The sequence below is a fragment of the Pezoporus flaviventris genome, unplaced genomic scaffold, assembly GCF_033815535.1.
Source record: "Pezoporus flaviventris isolate CSIRO_AGI_PZ_B2104156 unplaced genomic scaffold, CSIRO_AGI_Pfla_v1 ptg000043l, whole genome shotgun sequence".
NCBI classification, from domain to species: domain Eukaryota; kingdom Metazoa; phylum Chordata; class Aves; order Psittaciformes; family Psittacidae; genus Pezoporus; species Pezoporus flaviventris.
Genome location: NW_026892591.1, coordinates 81449 through 99135, shown reverse-complemented (window position 1 = coordinate 99135; position 17687 = coordinate 81449). Strand labels below are relative to the sequence as shown.

The 17687-nt window shown below is 63.6% G+C and overlaps 1 protein-coding gene across 1 annotated transcript; it reads left to right on the top strand.

Moving 5' to 3' along the window:
• Positions 1-9016: 9016 nt before the first annotated feature.
• Positions 9017-15625, top strand: FSTL3 (follistatin like 3). The gene is given in 7 exon segments (XM_061466641.1): positions 9017-9176; positions 11051-11175; positions 11177-11200; positions 11202-11238; positions 13732-13947; positions 15132-15359; positions 15474-15625. Coding segments are annotated over 7 exon segments (747 nt in total). The 5' UTR covers positions 9017-9112; the 3' UTR covers positions 15527-15625.
• Positions 15626-17687: the final 2062 nt, after the last annotated feature.

The window sequence follows — 17687 nt, the reverse complement described above, 5'->3', positions numbered from 1 at the left end:
CGGGGGTTGGTGGGGGGCGGGGCTTAAGGGAGTAGGGGCGTGGCCCTGAGGGTGTAGCTGCAGGGAGGACATGGGTTCGAGACCTGGGTTGGAGCTTAGGTCGGTCCCGGTGTCGGTCCCGGTGTCGGTCCCGGTGTCGGTCCCGGTGTCGGTCCCGGCGTCAGTGTCAGTCTCGGTCTCGGTCTCGGCGTCAGTCCCGGTCTCGGTGTCAGTGTCGGTCCCAGTCTCGGTGTCGGTCCCGGTGTAGGTCTCGGTCCCGGTGCCGGTGTCAGTGTTGGTCCCTGTCTCGGTGTCAGTGTCGGTCCCGGCCTCGGTGTCAGTGTCGGTCCCGGTCCCGGTCCCGGTGTCGGTCCCGGTCCCAGTCGTCGGTCCTGGTCTCGGTGTCAGTGTTGGTCCCGGTCTCGGTGTCAGTGTCAGTCCCGGTCTTGGTGTCAGTGTCAGTCTCGGTGTCAGTGTCGGTCTCGGTGTCAGTCCCGGTCCCAGTCTCGGTGTCGGTCCTGGTCTCGGTGTCAGTGTCGGTCTCAGTGTCAGTGTCAGTCCCGGTCTTGGTGTCAGTGTCAGTCTCGGTGTCAGTGTCGGTCTCGGTGTCAGTCCCGGTCCCAGTCTCGGTGTCAGTGTCGGTCCCGGTGTCAGTGTCGGTCCGGATCTCGGTGTCAGTGTTGGTCCCGGTCCCAGTCTCGGTGTCGGTCCCGGTCTCGGTGTCAACCCCGGTCTCGGTGTCGACCCCAGTCTCGGTGTCAGTGTTGGTCCCGGTCCCGGTCCCGGTCCTGGTCCCGATCCCTTTTATTCCCTCAGGGCTGTGGCCCCACGGCCTCAGGAGAGGTGCCCGGGTCTTCCAGGCACTTCATGGCCCGGTTAGAGCCGGCCTGTGGTGATGGGGACAGCACTGAGGAGGATGTGATGAGGAGGATGAGATGTTTCTGTTGAGGAAGAGTGGGATGGACCCGCTGGGGTCATTTGGGCCCATTCTTGTGCTTTTGGGATTGTTTTCCCCTTACTAATGAACCCCCTCAGTGAAGGGGGTTTTAAAACTTCAGCTCTAAACTCGAGCGGTTTTACTTTGAGATGGGGAGAGACTGAGGCCCCCCAAAACTGAAGGAAAAGCGCGTTTTCCAGTGCCAATCCCAAGCCCTGGAAGGATGTGGATGTACCACCTTGGCAAAAGCCTCTTCCGTGTAAGCTCCCCTCCTAGAGCTCCCTGGTGGGTGCTGGGAGCATTTGGGGTAGCCGATGAAGCCATTTGGTTTAGGGCGTTCCCTCCATGGCCGGGCTTTTGGGGTGTTTCGGGAAGGAGCCAGGACTTGGCTCTGCCGGCTTGGAACCGTGTGGCAAATCCAGCTCAAACCCAAGGGCACGGCTTTGGGGGGAGCAGGGGGGGCTGCACGGTACTCATCGGGTGGTGGGGTTTTGGGATGCGGGTGATGAGGCTGCAGGGCAGCGGGATTGAAGGTTTCTGCATGGTGAGGCTGTGGGGTGCTGGGTTTGGGGGGGGGGGGGGGCGTTCGGGGTGCGCCAGCCCCGCTTCCAGCAGGTGGCATCTTCATCCCAGGTTTTGCTGCTCCAGCTTTTGAGCCGGGATTCCAGACCCTAGCACGGGAGAGCAAAGACCTCCGAGAGCTGCTGCTGGGCAAGGGACAAGGGGGAAACCACTGCGGGAAGTGCCCATGGAACGGCTCCGTAGCCAGCCCGGGACTTCTGGAAGGGTTTGATGTGGAAAATGACAGCGGCGGGACAACTCCGCAGCCGTTTAGCGGCTGATGGATGAGCCCAGCTGGTGATGAGACGCGTTAGGAATTATTTACGGTCCATGAGGAAAGTGCTGCGAGTCCTGGAACTTCGGGAGGTGGCTCCGGCTGGAGCCAGATGGAGCGCGGCCGCCCGCAGCCCCGGATGGGGCACTTGCACACCCCGCAGGGAAGTTCCCTTCCACGCCGAGGACGTGGATGGATGCGTTTCTCCTTGCCCTGTCTCATGGTTGGAGGACAAGTTGCCACTTGATCAAATGGATGCCGGGTGCCTGTGGGATGGGGAGGGAAGGATCCGGCTCCACTGACTTTGTCCCTCTGGAATTCCCTGACGCAGGAACTGTGGAAGCCGAACGTGGCAACACTCGTCGGGATGCAAACGGCAACGGGTATTAACGCACGTGGAGATAAAAGCCTGCAGCCTGCCACCTCCAGCACCGCTTTGTCCCTGATGCTGAGTGTGGAGACGGGATCCCGCATTGTCAGGGCTGGATGTTCCCACTGCCCCCACGCAGCCCCATGCCCAGCCTTTGGCCCCGCTGCAATCCCATCTCTTCCATCGCTCCTTGGGGGGCTGCACACACCCCAGGAGCCGGGTCTTTGGTCCCCTGCCGCTGCCCCCGAGGGCGCTGGGGTTGGTCCGGAGCACATTTGAGTCACGCTGGGAAGGCAGCGGCTGGGGAGGCTTTCCCACGGTGCTGCAGAAAGCAGTGAACTGCACCCTCACCTGAGAGCACTGACGAAGGGGTGACACCTCCCGGCCCGGTATCGATTCATCCTTGGGCAGAGCCTGCTCCAGGAGAGCCAAAGGGAAAGAAGGGAGGGTTTTGGCCAAGGGCAGTGGAAAACACCCTGGGTCCGTTGTTGCCCTGTGGGATGGGGTGGGAGACGTCTCTCCAGACCCCACTGGGCTACGCTGCGGAGGGGGACACGTGGCCCTCGGTGATCCCTGACCAGGGCCCACAGGTACCCATGGGTGCTCTGATCTCTGCCACAGAACCTGCAGGTGTTTGGGTGTAGGGCTGAGATCCCCCCGCCATAGGGATAGGCAGCGAAGCCCAAACATCCCCAGTGCTGTCAGGCGGAGGGGAGCACCGGGTGCCCTGTGCCATGGTGCCCGCCAGCCCCCGGGGTGCTCCCGGCAGCCCAGGTGGCTGCGGTGGAGGTTTGTCAAGGCCCGTTCCCGTAGCACCCGGTGCTGCCCCTCACATCGCTGTGGGTGTTGGCGATGAGCTCACGGCCCGAGACGTTACTTAATGCAGTGCCCCCGTGCCAGGCGCTGGCGGGGGGCAGCCGCGGGCTGCGGCACGGACCTGTGTTGGTGCATGCACGTGTCCCGAGCGCCAGACCAGCCCCATGGCGCTGCAGTGGGGTCCAGCTTCCAGCACAGAGCAGGGAGCCCATCACCAGCCCCATGGCAGCGTGTCCTGCAGGGAGCACCGAGCGCTCCATCAGGATTGACCCTGGGATACAGCCCGGTGCCGCGGCATCGCACCAACATGTGCTCGATGGTGCTCCCCACTGTGGTGCTGTGCTGAAGGGGCTCTGGCTCATTGTGTTTCCTCTCAGTGAACATGGAGGGATGGATGGTGACACTCAACAGGACCTGGCTCGTGGGTCCGGGTTGGGAGCAGTGACTTTGGGCACGGAATTCCATCTCTGCTGCCAACTCGAGCAAGTCATTTCCTACAAGGTCTTGCCCTCTGGGCCCTCTGCTCTTAAATGAAGCGGTCGCTGTAGCTCCAGCCCACTCGCTGCTCGGTTTTCCAGGCCCGGCTGTGCCAGGCGGGATCCGTCCCAAGCTCTGCCTTGAGGCTTGAGAGCACAAGAACCTTCCTGGAGCTCGAGCAGCTTTCCAGCACGGTTCCTGCCAAGTGAGAATAACTGGTGCAGCTGGTCTCCCCGCTCCCCTCCACCCCACATTAGATATAATTGCCTATTTTAATTAATAAATTGGAGGCCACTCAAAGGAAAGCGGCGAGATTTGTTACAAACACTGCAGGGATTGTCTGCCAGCCCCGAGCCAGTCATGTCACGGCGCATTTGAATCGGTCTCCCTTTGAATTCACTCAGCAGACAGATCACATCAGGAGATTTACATCCCCCACCTCGTCTCCCCCAGCCTTGCCCCTCCGGCTGCCGGTCCGGATCCCGGATCCCTCCCTGGCGCTCATCCGGCTCCTCCTGATAACCTGCGAGGAGCCCCGGCACCGACAGGCTGGGAGGCCAAAGGGAGGGATGCTGCTGGTGTGAGGGCCCCTGCCAGCTCCCTGCGTGCCTCTGGGATGTCACCAGCAGGCAGGGGCTGGAAGCCATGGAGGCAGGGAAGCAGCATGGTTTGTAACGCCCATATCATATAGTGCCCATATCATGTATCTCCTAGAGCCCACCTCGGGGGAAGTTCAAGGTCTCCAGGGAGCTGCTTTCAGGCTCCACCAAAAATTTCCCTTTTTATTTCTTTTTTTTTTTTTTCCCTTTCTGGATTCTTTGCTTTTCTGATGCTTGGTTTAAACCATTGTTTTTCAAGGGAAATTTTAATGCAAAAAACATGTTTTGTGTTTTCTAGCTGCAAGCCTGGGCTATGGAAGCAATCAAGCTCCTCGGCTGAGGAGGGCTGCGGGGTGCATGGGGGGCTCCATGGGGGGAAATGCCCATTGCTGGCCTGCTGAGAGCTGGGGACCAGGCTCCTGCCCCAGGCTGGTGGGGCTGGGATGCCCCAGCCAGTGGCTGGTGTCACATCAGCTCACAGTGGAAGGTGGAAGCGATGCCCCTAGGTGCTGGTGGAGTCGCAGGCTTGGCCCTCCTGTTCCATGGGGATAACCAGCACCCAGCCCATGATCCATGGGGCATCCTCTGCGCTTCCCTGCAGCCTCCCTGAGGGGCCGGAGGCTTCAATGACCCGGAAGGTTGCACCGACTCCCTGGATGCTGTTCAGCCCCATGCGGGTTCGTTGCGCTTCCCTCGAGGCTCCCTTTGGTCCTTGCTCCGCGGTGCAGGAAGCGTTTCCACTGGGAAACCTCACGGCTGCTGACTCACACCGTGCCCGTGTCACGACAGCACCAAGACCCGGCACGGATGGGCACGGGAAGCACAGAGGGGGTGGCCAGGCACGAGGTGATTCCTGCTGCAGCATCCCTATGGGTGATGCTGGGAGCATCGTCCTCTTGTACCTCCACAGGGGGAAGGACCCTGGTTTACTCACGGTGTTGTCCTCATGGCTTCTTGGAGGATGGAGCTGCACTGCTGCTGTACCCCTGCATGTGCCTACAGGGGTGGTTTTCCTGCATCATATTCCCTATGGAGATGTTCCCTGCTTGAACACGAGGTGGGAGCTCTTGGTGTGGAAGCAGCAGAGCGGGGCTGGACCTCGGCCGGTGACCATGACTTGGGCCGGTGTTTGGGGCTCCCCCCTGCGAGGCTCCACCAGCCACGTGGGCAACAAGCTGGTTCTATGAGGAGCTCAGGAAGGCGGCTGGAAATCTGTGTGTGCGCAGCCAGGAGAGATGGAAACCGGCTGCTGGCCATGGACAAGAGACAGCTGTGCTTCCACTGCGGGGGGAAATGTGCTGTGTGACCGCTGGTTCCTTCTCCTGGGCCAGGCAGCAGAGTCCTGTGGGATGGGATAGGACAGAATGGGATGGGATGGGATGGGATGGGATGGGATGGGATGGGATGGGATGGGATGTCCCTGCTGCCTCCTGGCTCCGGCTGCTGCTTTGCCGCATCCCGGCCTTCCCAGTCTCCACTGGGCTGGATCAGCCTGGGGAAGAGAAGGCTCCTTAACAGGAGACCTTAGAGCAGCTCCAGTGCCTAAAGGGGTTGCAGGAAACCTGGAGAGGGGCTTTGGACAAGCGCCTGTAGGGACAGGCCAAGGGGAATGGCTTGAACCTGCCCGAGAGGAGACTGAGATGAGCTCTTAGGCAGAAGCTCTTCCCTGGGAGGGTGCTGAGGCGCTGTCCCAGGGTGCCCAGAGAAGCTGTGGCTGCCCCATCCCTGGCAGTGTTCAAGGCCAGGTTGGACACAGGGGCTTGGAGCAAGCTGCTCCAGTGGAAGGGGTCCCTGCCCGTGGCACTGGATGAGCATTAAGGTCCCTTCCAACCCAAACCAGGCTGGGATTCCATGATCTCCATTAGGAGCTGTCTCACAAGTCCCGCTCCGCAGCCTGGGTGCAGGCGGGTGCTGGGGAGGCTTTGGCAGCAGGGATCCGGGTTTGCTCAGGAGTCACACAGGCCGGGTGATCAGATTTGGAGGGGCAGGTCTTGGGAAGCTGTGGGAGCCTCCCACCCCCCGGCCCTCCCCACATGCAAGCTCCCCCGCCCTGCCCTCCTTCATCTGCCCAAGTGGAAGTGTCCCAGGAACATGAAACGATTACTCGGCGAGGAGAATCCAGCTCAGCATTTCTTGGCATTGGTTCACGGCTTTTCATCTTCAAAGCTCCTTGCAAACATTAGCTAACTAATCCCTGCACCCTTCCTGTGAGATAGGGCAGGATCAAGCGGAGCAGCATTATCTCGCCGAGGCAGATGGGGAAACTGAGGCACGGAGCGGTGATGCTGCCGCCCCGGGGCGCGGGGCGAAGCTGCGTTTGTCAGCGCTGAGGCGGCCACCGAGGTGTGGGTCCTGCCCCCCCGTGAGCCACGAGCATCTCCCCGGTTCACCCGTGTGGAGAAAACCCAGCCCCAGGCTCAGAGCTGCCGGCGACCCAAAGAGGCACCCGGAGACCTGCCCAGTGCCCGCCAGCGGCTCCGCACGAAGCCTCTGCTCTTGTGCCTGTGCCCTGACCCTGGGCTCTGTGAGGAACGCTTCTCAATTGAATGTCTTGTTGCAAATTGCAGCTCTAATTGGTTTAGCAGAGTTTAATTAGCCTGAACTGATGGGAGAGGCGAGATTCCCTCCTTAAAGGAGCCCGGCAGCTCGGAAGGAGAATGAAGCAGCCGGGTTTTAGTTGGGGGGGGGGGGGGGGGATATGGTTGGCTCTTGAACCTCAGCCCGATCCTGCCCCAGCACAATGCAGCACCAGACGGAAAGGTCAGATGTGAGGCTGCCATTCACTGCGGCTGCAAAGAGCTCCTTTGTCCCCGCTCCGGCTCCTCCCGCCGCCCCCTGCCCGGCCTTTGGGCTCCTTTGATTCCCGGGATGCTCCGGTGGCAGGGCCGGTTTCTCCATGATTCCCAGCCTGGCTCCTCGCCCCCCCTCGCTCCGCGGGCGCTGCTGGGGAGGGAGCAAGAGGGGAGCAGGAAGGCGGCAGCAGCACCCCAGGGCTTGGGGGAATTGTGCTCCCAGCTCTGCCTGAGAACCGGCCCCGGCCTCTGCTCGAGGCGTGACCGTGGGCAAGTCACTTCCCGGCCCCACGGCGCTTCCCAGCGGCTGCGGGGCCGAAGCTGGGCCATGGGGTTGAGCGGAGCTCCCGGCTTGGCTCTGCCAGGAGCAGGGCTCCGAGCCCGCGGGCATCAGCGAGGCTTTGCCAGGCATTGCCGGGTTACGGAAGGAACCGGACCCGCTCCCTCGCAGGCTCCTCCTGCCCCACGTCAGGCGCAGCAGAGCCCGGCTGCTCCCTTCCAGATGCGGCTCCGGAGCGAGGTCCGACCCCTTCCCTGCCAGAGCAGCCGCCGGTTGTGCAACCCCGCTCGCAGCCAGGGAAAATCCCTGCCTGGCCTCCGCAAGCTCCTCTTGCATCCCGGAGCATGTGAGCGAGCGCATCACCACCCATTGACATCCAGCGCCGAGGTCTGGCTCCGCAGCCCTCTGCCCTTACATGGACAGCCCCGAGCGAGCCAGGGGTCACGCCGACCGGCAGCAGGGATGGGGACACGGGAGGGAGCAGCAGTGCTCAGCCCAGGGCCAGCAGCACGCCAGGAGCCTGCAAGAGACTCCCTCCTTCCCCCGGACAGCAGAGCCTTGCCCGGGGCTCCATGGAGGTACCAGGGCAGTGCAGGACCGACTGAAGCCCTGCGGTTTCCACCAATGCCACCTGGGAGCAAACCCAGCCCTCCCCATTGCCGTCCCTTCCCTGGGGTGCAAAGGGCTGCGTGAGGAGATGGGAGAAGAGCAGCGTGATGGGTGTAGGAGCAGCGTGATGCTGGCATCGCACCCAGCTCTCCCCTGGCCATGGGACCCGGCTGCTCTGAATCTCACTGGACCAAAGCTGCCCCCAGCCCCATCCCACACCAACCGAGCCCTCACGCTGTGCTGGCACCGGCTGGGAGCAAGGAGGCTGCTGCCGGGCTGGAGGGGTGGTGCAAGGTCCCCTGAGCCCTCCGGCCAGGGCCCCTCTTCTGAAGAGCCCGGAGCAGTTGTGCTGAAAACATGACCTCAGCTGAGGCCAGTGCAAAGGGTAAAACACTCCCGAGCTGCACGGGGATGGAGAAGGCCCTGGGCTCCTGGTCAGGGGCACTAGTGGGGCTCGGAGCCCTGCTCCTGGCAGAACCACGCTGGGGGCTCCACTCAACCCCATGGCCCAGCTTCTGCCCCGCAGCCATTGGGAAGCGCCATGGGGCCAGGAAGTGACTTGCCCACAGTCACGCCTCGAGCGGCGTGGGGCGAGGGACCTCAGCCCGGGGGCTCAGCGGGGCTCCCGGGGCCGGCCATGGGGTTGTGCCCATCATCACCCCATCGCGGGGGCACATCCCGAGGCAGGATGCTGGGATCCGGGTCCACAGGACGGGATGTGGCAGCGGGGGAAGGAGGAGAGCTGGGGGGGACGTATCCCTCATGGCACACGCTGTCACCGCGCTCCCCACACATCCCCATCCCCGCTGCCTCGAGGCTGTAGGGCCCAGCGCTGCCTCAGTTTCCCTCCTGGCTCGCTGTGGGTGATGCCGGGCTGTGGGGTTTGGGGAGCGGAGATGAAAGGAGCCACATGACACAGACCTTCCCGTAACTCCGCTGCCAGACGGGGCTGCTGAGGAGGAGGAGGAGGAGGGTGGAGGAGGCAGACGGAGGGCTCAGGCGGGGATGGGTGGGTGCGGGAGGGACAGGGGGGCAGCACCCAGACTCCGGCTGCACCGAGCAAGGGGGGGGGGGAGCACCCCCAAACCTTCCCCTCCCATCTCAGTGCGGTCCAGCCCTGGGGACACACGGGCACATCAGCACCCGGACCGCCCCCCCCCCCCCCCCAACCGACACCCGTCCCGCCGAGCAGACCCCCGGTAACATCCCCCCCATCTCTCAGCTAGCCCCCCTCCCGCACTTACCCCCGCCCCCGGCCGCGGCCCCCCCCCCGCCGCCGCCGCCCCGCCCGGTGATTCACGCCGCCCCGCCGCTTTATAACGCCGCCGGCCCCGCCGCCGCCTCACAGGCAACAGGTCGCCGGAGCGTCCCGGCCCGGTCCCGGTCCCCGGTCCCGGTCCCGCCGCCCCGGCCCGGCCATGCCGCTGCGGCTGGCGCTCTGCCTGCTCGCCCTCTGCAGCCCCGCCGCCGCCGCCGCGCACGGTAAGTGCCGCCCCGAAGGGGGGGGGGTGTCTTGGTCCGTGGGAGGGGGGCACCGGAGCAGCCGCTCCCCGCCCCGAGCCGTCGGTGCCGCCGCTCCCCGCCGCGCTGGCAGGTGCTCGGGGCAGGGACGGCCCGGTCCGGTGTGCCGGCGCCGTTACCGGGCTGCGTCCCGTTACCCCCCCCCCGGGTGCCGCCGCCGCCCCGGGCTGGGCTCTCGGCCGTAGGATCCCGTTTTACCTGGAGGCGCTCGGGTGGGTGCTGGGCGCTGGCGGAGCAGCGGGAGCCGGTCCCCGGTGGTGCACCCGGTGGCTCCGGTCCGCGCTGTGTCCCTTCACCCGGCTGGTCCCGGAGGGTGCCCCGGGGGTCCCGCTGCCACGTCTCGTCCTGTGGTGCCGGACCCCGGCATCCCCCCCCGGGATGTGCCCCGCGATGGGGTGATGATGGGCACAACCCCATGGCCGCCCCGGGAGCCCCCGCTGAGCCCCGGGCTGGGGTCCCTCGCCCCAGGCCCACCGGGAGCAGCGTGATCTGGGTGTGGAGTTTGCAGCTCAAACCCCTCCCGGTTCAGCTGACGGCGCTCCCAGCTCTCGGGGCTGTGCGGGGGCTGCTCCATCCCCGTGCCCAGGCTGTCCCGGACCCTGCTGCGGGGATCCCAAAGCTCATCCCAGCGGAGCCGTGGTCACTGCAGCCAGGGGCGGCTCTCCCTCAGCAGCGCTCGAGTTTCCATCCTCACATCCCATGGCCACCTTGCTCCCTTGCAGGGAGGGTGGCTCCATCCCCCTGCTCAGGGAATGTCCCCTGTTGGTGTTCCCGCTCCCCAGCGTGGCTCAGGACATGGTGGGTGCACCCCAGAGAGCAGGGGTGCATGGAGCTGTCCCAGTGCGGGTGGGATCGCTCTGTGTGTGCCTGTGCCCGTGTGTATGGGGCAAGCAGGGTCCGGAGTCAGGATGTGGCCCCCAGGGAGCTTGGACCATGGGGGGCTCTAGGGGGAAAACTGGCTTGAAAGAGTGATGAGACAAACCCACTGATGGCAGAGGTGTCTTGGCCTGGCTGATGCTTCCAGAGGTGTCCAGGCCACTGGTTCTGCAGCCTGAGGGTTTTGCTCCATCCATGGCTGCCCCATGGTGCTGGGGCCCTCACGTGCTTTTGGCTGAACCAAAACGGGGTGCATGGGAGGGAGCGGGGGGTCAGCAGTCCCAAGGTGGGTGCAGGCTCTGCTTTGTGGGGAGCGACTGCAGCCCGGCACGGGCAGGAGCCACCCCTTCCCCCTTGCTCCCTCCCATCTTCAGCCGTTGAACAAACCTCAAACTGCAGCTAATGAGAGCAGGGAACCCAAATAAGCATCAGAAGAGGCTGGTTTGCAGGGGCGGAAATCGCAGAGGAATCACTCACAACAAAAACCTCTGGCTGCCGGGTCGGGGGGTGAAGGAACAAACAGGCTTTTGACTCACAGGGATCTGATGCCGCTGGGCTGGCCCCAGCCCAAGGGCTGTGTCAAGTGCCCCGTTCTCCGGCCGATGCCTCGGATGCTGCTTGCAGAGGCTGTGGGTGTTGATGCTCCATCCCGCTGTGGGGGGCTGCTGGTGCGTGTGGGGGGATCCAGCCTGCACAATGCGGGCACCCTCTGGGGCTGGAGCATCCCCACTGCAGGGAGGGCGAGCTGCAGCACAGACCCTGGCCATCTCCCAGAGCATCACTGGGAGCACTGAGATAACTGGGTGTCCCTGCAGTCCTGGTGCTGTGTTTGGAGCCTGCTGGCTGCCAGGAGCACAGGCTTTGGGGTGCCAGGGTCCATGGGGACATCCTTGTGCACCAGGGGAGATGGGAGCCAGCCTGGCACAGCAGGGACCCCTCACTCTCTGCCCTGTCCGCAGGTGGGATCTGCTGGCTGCAGCAGGGGAAGGAGGCCAAGTGCACCATGATCCTGAAGACGGGAGTGACGTGGGAGGAATGCTGTGCCAATGGCAATGTGGATGTTGCCTGGTCTAACTACACCTACCCCAGGCAACAAGATCAGCTTGCTGGGGCTTCCTGGGGCTGGTGACCTGCCACCCCTGCAAAGGTGAGTGGAGCCGAGCTCTGCCTGGGGTGTGTGTGTGGGGGGATGCTCAAAGGATGCTCTGGGTGAAGCAGCAGCGATGGGGCTGGGCTGCCCTGGTACCCTCCTTCAGGGACCACTGACCCCATGCCCCTGCTGTGGGACGGATGCTGCCATGGGGCCAGGGCTCCCGGGACAGCCTCCGTGCCCCGGCCCCTCTCATTTTGTGCGTAGTTTTGTTGTTCTCTATGGAGTGGGATGTGTGACCTGGCTCTTGGCTATGGGGCGATGAGTCAAGGAGCTGAGCTGGGGCTCCGTGGTCCCAGGTTAACTCATTGTGGCGGGGGCCTCCCACCCCCTGTCCCTGCCAGGGCTGCTCAGAGGGAACCTTCCTAAGGTTCATTTGTAAAGGGGGAGGAAAAAAAAAGCTCTGTTTCTTCCCCTCCGCTCCCCCTTCCCGCTCCCAGCGCGTGTGTGTGGAATGGCTTTATGTAACGGGCAGTTCCAGCAGTGGAAACTCTCCAGCTGTGAGTTCCAGCCCCGCCAGATGTTTTGGCGTGCGCCGGAGGCACGGATCCCCCAGTCGCAATTGCGTGGCCATGTGAGAACACGCTCGAGGACCTGCTGACCGCAGGAGGCAGGAGCAGGTCTTTGGGAGGTCAGGTTGGGATTTGTTTAAAGGAAAGGGGGGGGGGGAAGGAAAAGGGTTCTGAAGGAACTGAAGGCTTCTTCCAGCTCCTCTGCAGCCCCAGCTGCTCCTCAGCCCGGTCCTGGCTCAGGGCTGTGCCCTGTGCATGCATGGACTGAGTGGGATCAGGTCGGTGGGTGCTGGGAGCACTGGGACCCTCTCCAAGGGCTGGTCACGGAGCATGGTCCCTCCCTGTGCTGGGGCAGAGGGACACGGTAGGGGGGTGTCTGCGGCTCCCGGGGATCACTGGGGCTTTGGAAGCCCCGGCTGGCACGTGCACCGCATCTCCCCCCCCCCCCCCGCCGAGCGCCCCATCCAGATGGAGCCGGTGCTGCTCCCCACCGGAGGCCTTGGAAAAGGGCGGATGAGCCGAGCCGTGCTCCCGCTCCCCGGGCTCTTGGGGCCCGGCGAGGTTACTCCAGGATACAGCGGGCTGCAGGCACCAGCCCCGCGCCAGCAGCAGAGCCCTGCGGGAAGGTGCTGGCCGGGTCCCGGGGGCTCTGCAATGGGTTGGGAGGCGGAATTCCTGGCTCCAGCTGCTGGGGACACGGTGTCCCCCGCTCCAGGACCAGGGGTCGGGGTCAGGGATGCTCCAGCTGCCTCCCTCCCGTGCTGATGGTTGGATCCTGCTGTGCCGGCAGCAGCATTCCCGCACGGAGGGTGACCAGGGTCCTGCTTGCTCCAGCAGCACTGGGGCACGGGGCCAGGCCCCTGTGTCTTGGGTCTTGTCCCTGCAGCTCTCAGCAGAGATGCTGCCAGGCTCAGCCTGTCCCTCTCCCCTTCCCTTGGACCAGCCCCAGCTATGGAAATCAGGGAACAAGCTGGGAAACTGTCTCCCACCAGGGAATTTCCCCCAGGGAGCGCAGGGCCAAGAAGACAGGGAATTTCCCCTTCCTCCTCCTCCTCTCCCCTGTCTCCCAAAGTGACCCATCTCCTGCAGGGAAATCCCCCTCTGTACCTCCCAACAGCTCCCACACACACCCTGTCTGCGGGATCCTTCCTCCTGGGGGTGAATCCCCATCTCGGGAAGTTCCTCGGTGCTTCGTGTGGGTGCTGATGGGTGCCTGCACCCCCCAGCTCCCATCACTGCCCGTGTCCCGGGGAGCTCAGCAGGCAAAGGGTCCCTTTGGGCTGTGTGCGGGGCAAGGGGCTTCCGGAGCCTCCATCCCTGCCTTGGTCTTGGTGCTGAGCCCTTTGCCTCTCCTGTGGAGCCACCAGCACCGCGATGGGCCCCTCTCCATCCCTGCCGGAGTGGGCACGGCCCCGGGACCCCTTGAACCCGGCCCCCGAGCTGGCCGGGAGGTGACCCGGGGATGGGGGGGGACACGACAACGACAAAGCTGCCGCCTGTCTGGGGACCCCGCTCTTGTGTTCCAGTCACGGAGGCGCAGAGCGGAACAGGGCCGGGTATTGTGTGATGGCAGCGGCGTTCCCCATCGCCCAGACAACTCCCGAAGCCCAGATCCTGCTGGAGGAGCCGGGGCCTTGCGCACGGGGAGGTTTTTCCATTGCACAAGCAAATGAAAGGGCTCCTTCCAAAACACTCGGCACATGGAAGCGAGGAGCTGGTGCGGAGCGGAGCGCCAGGCTCCGGCTGGATGCGCTCCCGCCAACGACCTGCTCCTTGGAGCTGAGCAGATCCAGATGCTGCGTGTTGTGACCAGGGATTTGCCCCCCTCCACCCCCCCCCCCCCCCCGTCTTCTTTCCCGAGCGCTGATGCGGGGCCCCAATCCCTGTGGATCTGCCCCTGCAGGAGGCTGGGCAGGATGGATCCTTCCCGGATGCTGGCACCGCATCTTCCTCACGCTCTGCTCCCTTCTGTCCCCAGAGAGCTGCGAGGGGGTGGTGTGCGGCCCCGACAAGGTCTGCAAGATGAAGCACGGGCGTCCCCAGTGTGCCTGTGCCCCCGACTGCTCCAGCCTGCCCCGCAAGCTGCAGGTCTGCGGCTCCGACGGCTACACCTACCGCGACGAGTGCGACCTCCTGACAGCCAAGTGCAGGGACCACCCCGACCTCGAAGTCATGTACCAGGGCAAATGCAAAAGTAGGTCCGGTCGGGCCCCTTGTCCCTGCTTTAGCCCATCCTCTCCCTCCCTGTTCCTCTGCTTCCCGTTCTCCCAGCTCCAAGCTCTGCCTGCATGGGAGGAGATGAAGAACGGCAGCGCGGGTCCCTGGGTGCCCCCCCTCCCGTTGTGTTGTGGTGATGCGGCCAGGCACATCCTTCCCTCTCCCACTGGGAATCCGGATCTCCCCATTCTCTCCACTGTGTCCTGCCCTGAGCACTGGCTGCTCCCATTGCCCCAGCACAGGGTCTGTACCCAGTGCCTGGCCATGCCCAGAGAGGGAAGCTCTGTCCTGGTGCAGAGCTCCTGGTGGGACACGGGCATCTCTTGGCTCTCATCCCTCAGCATCGCCCTCACCGCGCTCCGAGCTGGCCCTGCCACCCGGTTGGGACGTGTGATGCTTCCAACAGCCCATCCATGCGATGGAGGCTTAACCTCGCCGCAGGCTGAGGAATAACAGTCCGTAAAATGTCACTTGCAAGCATCAAGCCCCTTTTTTGTTCCTTTGTGAAAGCGAGCAGCAATCCTCCCTGCCTGCCAAGAGCTGTCAGAATTATTATGGTTATTTTTTGCCAGCCCTCCTCTCTGAAATGCTTTTGCCTGTCAAGCTCTGGCCTGCGCAGGGAAATGTGGGGCAAGAAATGTGAGTTGGGAGCTGCAGATGCCAAATCCCCTTCCAATCCGGCAGGGAAAGGAGGGAGGGCCTTGGGAAGTGTTCACAGCCACGGGGATGTGCTGAGCACACGCTGGGGTTTACTGTGGGATGGGGGCTACGCAAGCCCTGAGCTCTGTGCAGGGTCCAACGTGACCCTTCCCTCCTCGCGGTGCTGCCAGCCCGCTTGGAGCGGCTGCTGCTCCCGCTGCCAAGGCACCTGTGTGGGGCCGCTCGCCCCAGCCAGGTCCCAATGGGCTCAGCCCCATGTGCTTGGCTCTGCAGTCAGATCTCGGCTCTGGATGGAGCCGTGCTCAAGGGCTGCGGGGCCAAGCGGTCCCTCGCACCCCATCATCAGCTCCTGTCTTCTGAAGCCGTGGTGATGGGGGATGCTTGGGACCCTCCAGCCTTGGCTCCATCCCCTGCTGAAGGCAGGAGGGGGCTCAAGCTGCCCGGGTTTCCCTGGGACGATGCCCGTGGTCCCCCCCCAGCTCAGTGTGTGCTTCCCCACAGAGTCCTGCTCCAGCGTGGTGTGCCCCGGCACCCACACCTGCGTGGTGGACCAGACGGGCAGCGCCCACTGCGTGATGTGCCGGACGGCGCCTTGCCCCGAGCCCACCAGCCTGGACCATGCCCTCTGCGGCAACAACAACATCACCTACCCCTCGGCTTGCCACCTCCGGCGGGCCACTTGCCACCGCGGCCGCTCCATCGGCGTGCGCCACTACGGGAGCTGCTCGGGTGAGTGGGGTCCAGGGGGTGGTGGTTGTGTATGTGTGGGGGGCATTGGGCTCAGATCCCTCTCATCCCAGCATCTCCATCACCGCTTCTCCCCTTCTCCTGCTCTGTTTCCAGCTGCGGCCAAATTCTCCGCGGAGACGGACAACGTGGAAGAGAACTACGTGTGAATCCTCCCTCGCCACCGGACCCGGGAGACAGGGGCATTATGTGTATATTGTACAAACCATATACCTGATATTTATTAAGATAAAACCTTCCTTTATTTATACTTGTGTATGTTATGCAGCCGCAGGGGAGCAGGGCAGGGGGCTCCCGGAGCGATTCCGAGCCGCCCTGGGGATGCTCCAGCACCCATGGGGGTGTTGGTGCTGCCGTGCATTGCCCCCCCCCCCCCCCCCCCCCCTTGTGTCCTTGGCTGCCAGCCCTGGGCCTATTTATTTTTGGATGGAATTCTCAGTACTGTGCTGACGTTCCTGGCCGGGACCTTGAGGTCCAGAGGGAATCGGCGCTTTCGCCTTCCCAGCTGCCAGTGGCAGGAAGGGCAGCACGGTGCTGCAGAGGATTGGAGATGGGTCGATGTGTAATTATACATATATACATATATATATGTATGTAAGTTTATCCTAAGGTTTTATCATGTGTATGTTAAAACAGATTTTAGTTGAAGCTTTCCTGGTCCCTTCCAGCCCAGGCTCCCACCCATCCTTGGAGGCGATGCTGGTGCGATGGTGGCCGCACCATCATGGGCCATGGCAGCCCTGACTGGGGGGGCACAACCGTCCCCTTGAGCTCCCCACCCTGCAGTACCCTCACCCAAAGCCCATCGCTCGGGTCCAGTTTCCCCTCCCTCCCTCCATCCCATGACAGTGCTTGGCTCCCAGAGCCGCTGTGGGGTGGCCGTGGGGAGCGTGGCTTGACAAAGGGGGACAGGAGGGGCTGATGGCCCTGCCTGGCCCCCCCCCCGGGCACCCCCTGCTCTGTTGACTGCCCTGTCAACACCCTCTGTATTTATTTTTACTACTTCTCTCATGTTGTGTGTTGTCACCTGTGTAAATAACATCTCTGACACTGAAAAGCTATTGCCTTTATATAAATATCATATATATTTTATATATATATATAAAAAATACCCTATTTTCTATTTTTGTATGGTTGCGTTCCGATTCCTGCAGCAGACGCTCTGGGAACACCCCCATTTCCTCCTCGGCAGCGTTAGGGGCATTTAACAGCTCTGTTACCGTTTGGCTTATCATTAAAACCCGGAATAAACGGTGCCGTGGGTCCGGTTCTGTTCAGCGGGTTCTGGGGCCGCAGGAGGTGGCTGCATCCCCCAAGGCTGCGCTGCTGCAGCATCACTGCGAGCTCCTTTGCTGGGATGGGGATGGTTGAGAGCCCCTGCTCCCACTTGGCTCCAAGTGTTGGATGTTTCCAGCCCGGCTGAGGCCGTTCCCTGCAGTGGGAGGAAAGGGAAGAGCCAGCAGCCAGGCAGATAAATCTGTTCCCAATATCAGGCCGTGCCGTGAGGGTTTGGTATTTCACAAAACAATTCCTGCACGTAATTGGGTCCTGATGTGCGGCGCTTCCCCACCGCGGGAGCCCAGGCAGCAGCCAGTGGCTTGGCACCGGCAGCTCAACGGCAGCCGCATCCCCTGTGCTGGGGGACAGCACGATGCAGCCCCCCCCCCCCCTTCCCCGCCTGGGCTGGGGGTCCCAAACTGGGGCACTGAGGGGGAATGAGACCTTCGCTCCTGGGCCAGCACCCTCAGCCCTCCCTGGGGCCCGGTGCTGAGCATCGCACAGGATCCAGCCCAGGCTGCAGCCACTGCTTGAACCATCCTGCACCCCGGCGCTGAGCTGAAGCCTGACCAGGCAGCAGCATCGCAACCCTTAGGCAGGGGCTCTCCTTGCAGCCCCTCTCTACCCACCCCGCTCAGCGATGCCCGGTCTGCGTTTGGGGACGGGTGTAAAACGCTGCCAAAACGCTTCCCCTGGCGCCAGCACCCGCGGCACGTGGTGGTGTGTGTGGCCTGGGCTCCTCCGAGCCCGCCCCAGCGCCTTCCTCCCCGGGGCGGCTTCCTCATCCTCGGCCTTTCGGTGCCCGGAGCGCCGGTGCCTGGCCCCGCGCCGAGCCCCGCGGGCACGGGCTGCGGCGGCGACGGCAGCTCCTGCCGATGAGCGGGAGATTTCGGCTTCCAAAACACGGCCGTGAGTCAGGCGCCTCCTTCCCGAAGGATTTTGGGTGGTCTGGGACAAGCCGGGACAGGCGCCGGCTCTCCAGGCTTCCCGGCAGCACACAGAAGCCCTGCCCCGGCATCCCGGAGTGGGGCG